A 10,507-nucleotide genomic window follows, 5' to 3' on the forward strand; every position below is an offset into this window, starting at 1 on the left:
TATCAATGCCTTACAATGCTTGGTAATGTTTACAAGGATCAAAGTATTTTTTGGTTCTTAAGAACCATTCCCTAGTGTTCTTTATAGAATCCTTATTCTCATTATAACAGCCAATATTCTGTGCCTGCAGAAAGCTGCAATCAAAAGATGGATATGCAAGCATCAAAAGAATTCTTGCAGAATTGAAAGTCCTGACACGTGTTCATCATCTAAACCTGGTATTAAATGCTTCAAAAATTTTATTGTGTTTCTGAATTGTGTACATGCAGGTGACATCAGAATAGTTTTAATAATGTCAGTGATGAGATCTAGTAATATCTTTGGCATAGACTTTTTGCCTCTAGAATATGTGTTAGTAATTAGATTAGAGCACCATCCATAATTGTTATATTATACAAGTAACTAACTGAATATTGTTACTGGTGAATGCTATCTATTGCGTCAAAATTTGCCGATGTAGCACGTTAAATGACTCCACACTGACCACAACACACATCTGACAATCATAATTGACTACTAATATGACAAGTTTATGAAATTAGATCAAATCAATCCTGAATTGGGGGACCTTGAGGCATTGAAATTCCACAATTTGGAATTGATTTGATCTAATTTCATAAACTTATCATGTTAGCAGCTATTAAAATTTTTAGGTGTGCACTATGATGTCATTTAACGTGTCATATAAGCAAATTCTGACGCTCTCAACAACGGAAGTGATGGAAGGACTAATATGACCAACTTAAAATCTTTGAAAGACGAACTTGATTAAAAAAAACTTTCAGGGACCAATTTGTAGACCGAGTGATCTTTTAGGGATGAATTTGACCATTTACTCTTTTTTGTTTCTGTTCTTATTGAAACCATCGAAGGGGAGCCTTGGAGCAACGGTTGAGTTTGTCTCCGTGACGTCAAGGTCAAGGGTTCAAGCCATAGAAACAGCAATTGATATAATTATCAAGTTAGGCTGTATACAAATCACCCTTTGGGTGTGGCTCTTCCTCCAACCCTGCGTTAATGCGGGGATACTTGTGCACCGGGGCTGTCTTTATTTATTTTTTGTTATTGAAACTATCCCAAAAACTGATATGCCCCTTACACGGGAGTGCAAGTGAATTATGAAAGATACACGAAGTTTAAGATAGGAAGCATAGGGTGCAAGGAGAAAGGGGGGATTCAGTCATAGGAGAGTTGGGAGCCTGCAGTCTGCATCTCTTTTTTTCTTTCCTTTCATTAAGTATGCTTTTACCCTGGTAATTGGAGCTCTTCTCGGTTTCTTTAATAGTGACACATATCAGTACCTCTCAGAAGCTGTTTAATTTTCCATGCATGTTCAATTACTTCCATTTCCAATTTTAATTCCTTATCTTTATTTAACACCAAAGAAAAACAGAAGGATGATGGAATACAGCGTACTATGGTTTTATCTGTCTCCACATCTGTTTTCTGGTGTCTACTCATCTTGTTCTGGTGGTTGGAAGCTCTCTGACTTGTTTCCAGGATATCTGGGATGATATTGGTACTTGTTTTTAGGATTTGGATCTTATGGACCCCTTTTGCCTATAAATCATGAAATGGTAACACAAATTTTGATTCTGTGTTTCCTTGAAGTTGGCAATTGCATTTTCATGTTTCTGCCTATTTTTTGTCATTCATATATTCTACTACATTTTAGCATTCCTGTCTGTCCTGCACTCTAGTTGGGTTTCTTTCAGCAGTTCCAGTTCCCCAATTTGTTTGTGGTAGTTTCCAATCTTTTCCAGTTTGTTGTCTTTGGCTTTCTTTTGAGGAATTCAGTTCCATTTGACCTTCCACTGGTTCGTTTGCTTTCCATTTCACCAACATTAGGCATAAACTGCTCGCTTCTGTTACAAAAACCTTCTAAGTATATTGTTCTTAACATATGTTGTCGGGAGAACTTCTGTGACATCGTTTGTCACTCCTCTTTGATATTTAGTGTATGTAAGTCTGCACAAGGATTCAATGGAGATGTGTTTTGTATTATAAAGTCTCAACTCTTTTGGTGTGTGTCTCTGAAACTCTTCATTACCATCCAGGTGCGGCTGATTGGATATAGTATCGAGGGTTCGCTTTTCCTTGTCTATGAATACATTGAGAATGGAAACTTGAGTCAGGCATCTCCGCGGTTCTGGTTTAGATCAGCTCATGTGATTTTTATTTACAATACTGTATTTCTAATTGTTGAGTTAATGCTGAAGCGATAATATTGCAGGAAGAGAGCCACTGCCATGGGCTACCCGTGTTCAATTGCGTTGGATTCTGCCAGAGGTCTTGAATATATTCATGAGCATACAGTGCCTGTATATATTCATCGTGACATAAAGTCAGGCCAATATATTATAGATAAAAACTACCGCGGAAAGGTTCAATAAGTTTTTCAGATCTTATCTTAATTTCTATTACTTGGATCCTCATCATAGATACTCATAAGATATTCATCTTTGTAGGTTGCCGATTTCGGATTGACTAAATGACAGAAGTTGGAAGCTCATCACTTCCTACTGTCGTCTTGTCGAACTTTTGGATAATGCTCCAGAGTATGATAATTACGCCTTCAGAGAGGTGTTAGTCATGCTAGATCTTTTAATCAACTGTTTGCAGTGCATTTATTTGAGGTTGAAATCATTGATTTCATGGAATTCAGTTAATAATTACACTGTTTTTTTTGAAGGTATGCTCAATTGGAGATGTATCACCAAGTAGATGTGTATGCTTTTGGTAGTTCTTTTTGTTATTTCAGCTAGGAAGCTATCGTCAAGACAAGCGACTGTGCTGATCAAGGGCTTGTGCTGGTGATCATAATTTCTTCACTCAAAAATTTTACAATTAAGGGGTGTGGTTAGAAGAATGTTTCATTCCTGGAAATTTACACTAAAACCTTACATCGGAATGATTTTACAATTCCCACGAATTGAAAATTTTCATGAACCACATGCCTTCTTAGTCATTTTCATTATTTTCTGCGAGAGTAGCATTTAACTGCCTAATCACAGTAAAATATATTAAATTCTTTTTATAATGCAGTTTGAAGGAGTTCTTAGTCAGCCTGATCCTACAGAAGATCTTTGTAAACTAGTGGATCCAAGGCTTGGGGAAACTACCCTATTGATTCAGTTCGCAAAGTGAGCATATTTGTTTGATTCGACTGTTTGAGCATTTATTTATTTATTTATTTTGTAATGATTTCAAGTCCTCAATCTACCATGACTTATTTGGCTTCCAGATGGCGCATCTAGCGAAAGCTTGTACACAGGACAATCCCCAACTGCGTCCGAGTATGAGATCCATTGTCGTTGCCTTAATGACACTTTCTTCAACTACTGATGATTGGGGATGTTGGCTCCTTCTATGAAAACCAAAATCTTGTGAATCTCATGTCCGGAAGATAGGATGATACGACACCTGAGTATTTGACCATGTAAACAATTTGGGTAAGTTCAGAATACACGGGAATTCTTGAAAGTTGAAACACATCAGTAAAACCTAGGAGGAATTTGTACATCTTAAAATTTTATAGTCTGAACAAAGTAGAAACGGTGGTGAGGTTAACATTTTCATCATTAATTTCAAGCAATGTACATAGTACATAAGCCATTGAGATATGTTTGTTTATGCCCAGGTACATTCATCCCTTTTAAAGCTGTGTAATAAATCCAATTTGATCTCAAGATATTGTTGCCTCTTTGTTATCACAATTTAGTAATGAGCAGATCAACAACTACCTATGTTGAACTTCAAAGGAATGATTTGTTAAAATCAAAATCTCATTAACATTTGTCCATAACATAGAATAAGATAGTAAAATGAACAATTGTCGATAACAACTCTCAACGCTGGATTGACTCGTTCATAGATTCTTTTCCTTTTTGGTATACACAACTATAAGATTGATATTAAGTTATTAATCCCTGTAATATGATACATCAAAATTGTGAGAAAACTAAAGGAAAAAAAAGGTATAAAAACATTAAATAATGATACAAACCTAGAAACTGAATAATTATGCGTCATTATGATCACAGGAATGTGAACTCATCACTGCTTTACGAGTTTTTTATGGAAAATTTGTTCCACTTCAATGCGAAGGGTTTCCACATCCATCACATAGTCTCTCTGATACTCGTCTGCCATCAAATCATGCAACGATTGCTTCATCCTATTCAGTGCATTTCCCAAAGCACAAAAATCTCTGAAAACGATAGCTTCGGTGATCCTTAGTTGCAGAAAACTTCTAATCGCTACAAGAGCCTGTTAACACATGGCAGAAGCAATGCCACAAAGTCAAATCAAGAAAGCTCAACATGAACCCAAAATGGGCTCCTTTTTTCAGACAAGATATTAAAGAAGGTAAGCACAACCACCAAAGGTCAATCCATGAAACCTAACGAAATAAGCATGTGACTAGACTAAGGCTTGGTTTGGTAAAGTTTTTCGAGAGGTGCTTGTGCTTGTGTTTGCAGCTTTTAAAAGCTAGGATGCTTTTGAAAGCATCTAAGGAAGAGCTTTTCAAAGTTAACTTGTGTTTATCAAAATTAAAAAGTCTTATATAACATCAATCATTAACTAATATCTAAATTTAATTCTTACATTAATGTCTATTATAGTATTTTTAAATTTTAAAAACTATTTTGTCAAAAGCACTTGTTGCTTGTGCTTATTAAAAGTCATTTTTAATTTAATTTATCAAACATAGATGCTACAACTTTTGAAAAGCTAGCTTTTATAAGGTCCGTTTGAAATTTTTTTTTTTACCAAACTAAGCCTAAATGACTAGTCCGGTATGAAATAATCTTAAAATGTTAAATGAAGGATTGCATTTTCCAATAGCATCATAGTCACGCAACACAAAAGCAGATTTCCAACAATTAAAAAGATAATATGAGATGCCATGTCAATAATCACCTTCTCCTGGAGATCAAGATCAGGTGATGCAGTTAAATCAACTACTGACTTCAACAGATCCCGATCATTGAAAAAAGGCGGGCCATCTCTGTCTACATTCTCTAGTTGATACGCTGCTAGATCAGCCAATAGGAGCACAGCCTTCTTCCGTAGTCTGATATCAAGATTAGCATTCCTCAAAATATCCTATAGATAAACCAGCCTCAGTTACCAAAACTGTAAACATCAACATCAAATTATCATATAAAATTTTTGCTTACGTGAAGCATCCAACCTCCAGCTTCGGCATAGAACTTCTCCTGACTTGCAGCATTATTCCGAATTAATGCTGAAACTGCATATAGTGCCTTATTGGCTTCTTCTACAGAATCAGATTTTACCATTTTCATCAGCTTAGAGAGTACTTGGAGTTCCAAGACCTAAGTTGACATTTGAGAATGTTAATTTATATTGCTTAGCTTCAATCATTCTCTAGAAACCAATGCACTTCCAAATACTGAATGCATCATCAGAGGAAAAGCATACCTGCTGCTGCACAATTGGGTTATTTTGACTAGCTTTCCCGAGGATCCATGCAGCAATTGTCCTTATGCCTGGATCAGAGTGATTAAGTTCCTGTGTAATCACGACAAGTCCCCCAAGTTTGTGCAAATCTGAGAGATGCATAAATCTCTATAAGAAATACACTACTTTTCTATAACAAAAGAAATATTATTAAACAAAAAGAAATAATTTTGTATTGTGGCAATCTTTGAAGTTATGTCTAGGTTTCTTCTTTAGTGCTATAAGTGGTAGGCGAATATGCTAGTTTATATCCTTACCCATAATGGATTCACCTATAAGCAACATTACACAAATCAATTACATATAGAACAAAAAAATGAAGACTAGTGGAAAGAAAATCAGATGAAGATATGTTGTATTAAATGCATTGTCCAAAACAAAGGAAGATTGGAACCTATTATTTGTTTCCAACGCATTATATAACAGAGGGATCCACTAATGTCTCAAACTCCCACACTTATTTCCTTCATTTCTCCAAAAGTATTCAGTATTTGATTCTCTTTTCAATTGTTTTTGAAGTTCCTACTCCAATGGTTGTGAGTAATTCTCGAGGACTCTTAGAAAATAAAACTCTCTCTCTCTCTCAAGGGGGAGTCAAGTTGAATTTCTAGAAACCTCAAGAGAGGTGATTGTAATTTGGCCTAAACGCAAACATAAAATAAAATTACTTTATTTATGACTATAATAGCAGCCAATTCTACCAGAATTGACATGAGTTATGGATATTGTTCTAGGAATAAACACTTCAAGCAGCAAAAATGGTTTTTCATTTTTCATTATCTAAGGTAGAGACACTAATGAACTTCCTTCTAAGATGCACACTGTATTCAATCTCACAATCTCTCACTCTCCTACATACAACTTTCTATATCCATTGTCTTTGTATTTGTATCTCTGAGACACTAACCACAGGGAAGTTAATGTAATTGGGGTACACCTCGGTTATGAAAACATAGACAATAACACAAAAGGTAGTATGCATGTTGTCCCTAACATTTAGGAAATTTTTCAAAAATACCCCTATCGTTTAACTTGATTTTATTTTGTCCTTAACATTTTCGATTTGTGTCAAAATTACACATGAATGTTAACTCCATCAAAAACATTAGGGACCTAATCGAAAACATCCATGGATAATTTTGACATAAATTGAAAACATTAGGGACAAAATTGAATGAATCGAATACGTTAAAAACAAAACTAAATCAAATTAAACATGTTAGAGAAAAAAAAAAAACATACTTTACCCTAACAGAAAATACCTACCGTTTGCATTATCTATTGGCTCCACGAGCTCTAAGAGCTCCTGTAATGCACGGTACCTATCTTCCAATGATGCTGACTTGTTATTCAAGTCACTTATAGCAATCTTCATTAGTTCCCCGTCCGAAGGCATCTTTGTTTTCTCCATAATCTCCTGTTTTAACAGCCAAAAAGTATGTATCACAATACAAAGAAACAACAAACACCAGATATCACAAAAATAAGTGCAATTAATGTTCGAATGGATTGACACATCAAACATCCCCAACCTTGATTTCCATTTGGCGTTTCTGGAGCTCGCTTGGTGAGAGCCGTTGCTGAGCTTGGGCAGATTCCTTTAATTTTTCGGGATCCGAATTACCTAATTTGCCAATTAACAAAGAAAAATCGTTTACAGCATTAAACATTCACTTCCAACTTTCATGTTGAGATTCTTTTCTAATTAAAAAAAAAAAAAACATTCAAATGACCAAAAAGTTACTGAAAAGTGAAACATTGATGATTTTACATAAATATGAAAAGCAAAATAAAAAATAAGTTGACATACTTATAGCCCAGTTTAACATGCTGTCCAGTGAAGAAAAGCCGCCGTCGGAGTTTTCAGGCGGAACTAAAACAGAATCCACCGCATCAGTGGGCAATAACAGGCCGCCGGAGCTGTTGTTGGTGTCTGCGCGGCACATCGCCACCGCACGAAGAGGAGGAGAGTGAGGCATATTCGGTCCATTCGGAAAACGCGAAGAAACAACTAACAAGGCACTTCAGAGTTTTCCCCCCTCCTTCTGCTTGCTTCTTAATAAGCAGGAGTGCTGAACTAACTTCACACTTCAGAGAACCTCAAACTTTTCTTTTTAATTGACACGTCATGTAGTCAATCCTACCATTCGTTCCAAGATCCAACGGCGAGATTTCGTAATGATGATGCGCGTTTGTGTAGTTTATTTTTAGGGTTTGCAGTGATTAAATTGGAAATTTATGGAGTTTGTTAGGTAGGGAATGGTTTTTTGTGAATAAAGTGCATAATGAGTTCTAAAATTGACCTAATAAAATAAAAATATATTATACTCCTAAATTACTCATTTAGATCTTAATATTAGTATAACTATTCACATATCTAGTGAATTGAATATTCAATATATTCGCCAAGAAGCAATAGCTCAAATGGCATAGTCTCTCCATACTCAATTAAGAGGTTGCAGGTTTGAGTTTTCATATCTTCGGTAAAAAAAAAAATATCCAATATATTCATTATTCATATTAATTTAATATTTTCATTGTCTACTTATACTTTTCCTTAATTTATTGGATCATTAAATTGTATCGATTAATTTAGTCTCAGTAAATAAAAGGTGCTTTTTTTTCATATGGAAGTAAAAGTAGTGATATATCCTAATATTGTAATCTTTTATATTTTTTAAAAGTGTGAAAGTGCGAATTCAAATTTTTTAATATTTTTTAACAGAAATTTTTTTGTCCAATTTCTATACTTCTCACAAATCGGACGGTCTGATTTATGTACCTGTCACAAATTAGACGGTCCAATTTTTATATTTTTCACAAATTAAATGATCTAATTTCTATTTCTCTAATTAAATAGTTCCACATTCAAAAATAACATTCTATCAGTCTACGTTTCAAAAAAATATCATTGCTGTTCCAATATCAAAAACAAAAAATATAAATAAAATATATAAAATAATTAAAAATTTAAAATTAAAATTTAAAATACATCTTTTCACTAATATTTTAAAATAATTTAAAATTTAAAGTGCTGTTCTTAACTTGCCCTATTTTCATCCTTACCATGAAGCATGGTTTTAGTAGCTATCCAGAATGTGGGAAAACTTCATGGCATTACTAAATCTATGGTGTCAGACAGGGATAGGGTATTTATTAACAGCTTTTGGAAGCAGTTATTTAAGGCCCAAGAAACAAGTTTAGCTGTGAGCTTGGCTTATCACCCTGAAACTAATGGTCGGATTAAAGTGTTGACGACACTTGAGATGTAGTTAGTGAAATGAGCTAAAAAATGATTGCACTCACATCAATATTGGTTAGTGAATATAAAGTTACGCTTTTCAAAAAAATTAAATCTATTGTTTTTCTTTGTTCAAAGAATTATATTTTATATAATATATTAAATGAGTCAAATATAACACAATCTTATTTTATATAACCTATTATATTATAATATTTTAGATGATTATTCGGTTAGCACAACTTCAAATACAAAAATTTACATCAATCTATAAATAGAAAAATTTGCATAATGACTAATAGGTATTTATAACTAATAAGTCTCTCAAAAACTAATTAATTTATTTAAATATTTAATTTTAACAAATATAAAAATTCCTAAACAGGACTTATGAACATGAAAAAGTAATAGAGATATCTATCTAAGACCAATGCCAACACAAATTTTAAAGAAAAAGGAGGATGAACGCATATAAGAAGACTAAGTTCATCAACTAAAACAAATACAAAAATCAAACTACCAAATAAAAATGTCACTTTGTAAAACTCTAACATCCAAATTTTTTGTAATACAAATTATTTTAAATAAAACACCTTCCAAATTTAACTTTAGTTACATATTTAATTTAATTCTACAAAACATATTAATTTTAATATTTATTATATACTATCATTAATTTACCGCTCCGCGCATCGTGCGGGTCTCATTCTAGTTTTATTATGTAAAAGGTGATACCAACTTCTTATACAATAAGTTTACCAGTTATGTGTTTCTCTTCTAATGATGCCACTTCAGCAATTTTGATGATTTAGCAAAACTTAAAAATCAACCAATCATTTTTTAGTAAAATAAAAAAAAATTATTGATTATTATTTATTAAAACATAAAGTACTAATTAAATACAATAAATATACATTAAAAAGTATCATAATAATAATAATTATAAAATTTTAGTTACAATATTAAAATTCTACAACTTATACATATTAATAGTATATCTATCTTACCCTTTCAACCTCCAAGTAAGTTTAAATATGACATTTTCTTACTTAAAAATATTTAAATATATCATGATTATAAAATTAATTTATAATTTTATAATATATTTTGGTATTTTTTATTCTTATTTATTTTTCTAAAGAAAAATAAGTTTAAATTTGCCACATCTTCTTACTAGATATATTCAAATATATCATAATTATAAAATTAATATATTATATTTTGGTATTTCTCATTCTTATTATTTTTTTTAATTATTTGCAAGACAATAACACCATATAAAAAGACAAAGTAGGACAATTAAAGCAAATAGAAGCAACAAATAAAGATGTAATTTTGTACAACTTTAATATAAAAGGCCAATGTCTTTTTAAAAATAAATAAATTCAAATCTTTAAACTAATAAACTATATTTTAATTTATATTAAATAGAAGCAACAAATGAAGATGTAGTTTTATACAACTCTAATAAAAAAAAGCCTATGTCTTTTTAAAAATAAATGAATTCAAAATTTTAAATTATTATTTATTTATTTATTTTTTATCAAAGATAGGAGACTCGAACCCGCGACCTCTTAATTGAGTATAGAAAGACTATGTCATTTGAGTTATAACTCATTGGCTCAAAATTTTAAATTAATAAACTATATTTTAAATCATTTATCTTATTTTTAGTTGAATAATTATATAAAATTATATACAAATTATTAAATAAATATTCTACAAAATAATTTTAATATAAATAATTCAAATTTAACATTAATTTATATATTATCTAAT

The 10,507-nt window shown here is 32.0% G+C and overlaps 1 protein-coding gene and 2 long non-coding RNA genes across 3 annotated transcripts; 2 read left to right on the plus strand and 1 right to left on the minus strand.

Moving 5' to 3' along the window:
• The first annotated feature begins 144 nt into the window (after window positions 1–144).
• Window positions 145–2,349, plus strand: LOC114925168 (uncharacterized). The gene is made up of 3 exons (XR_011871723.1): window positions 145–218; window positions 2,058–2,152; window positions 2,234–2,349. It is a non-coding gene; the product is annotated as an uncharacterized lncRNA (long non-coding RNA).
• Window positions 2,350–3,024: 675 nt separating this feature from the next.
• LOC112740896 (uncharacterized) lies at window positions 3,025–3,689 on the plus strand. Its single transcript, XR_003171319.2, has 2 exons — window positions 3,025–3,143; window positions 3,245–3,689. It is a non-coding gene; the product is annotated as an uncharacterized lncRNA (long non-coding RNA).
• LOC112740895 (hsp70 nucleotide exchange factor FES1) lies at window positions 3,153–7,574 on the minus strand. Its single transcript, XM_025789595.3, has 8 exons — window positions 7,298–7,574; window positions 7,020–7,111; window positions 6,754–6,904; window positions 5,449–5,576; window positions 5,184–5,342; window positions 4,924–5,109; window positions 4,007–4,269; window positions 3,153–3,423 (listed from the first exon to the last, which is right to left on the minus strand). Exons 1-7 carry the CDS (start codon window positions 7,464–7,466, stop codon window positions 4,057–4,059), a joined length of 1,098 nt encoding a protein of 365 aa, XP_025645380.1. The 5' UTR covers window positions 7,467–7,574; the 3' UTR covers window positions 3,153–3,423; window positions 4,007–4,056.
• Between the last annotated feature and the right edge of the window lie 2,933 nt (window positions 7,575–10,507).

The sequence above is a fragment of the Arachis hypogaea genome, chromosome 14 (genome assembly GCF_003086295.3).
Source record: "Arachis hypogaea cultivar Tifrunner chromosome 14, arahy.Tifrunner.gnm2.J5K5, whole genome shotgun sequence".
Taxonomy (NCBI): domain Eukaryota; kingdom Viridiplantae; phylum Streptophyta; class Magnoliopsida; order Fabales; family Fabaceae; genus Arachis; species Arachis hypogaea.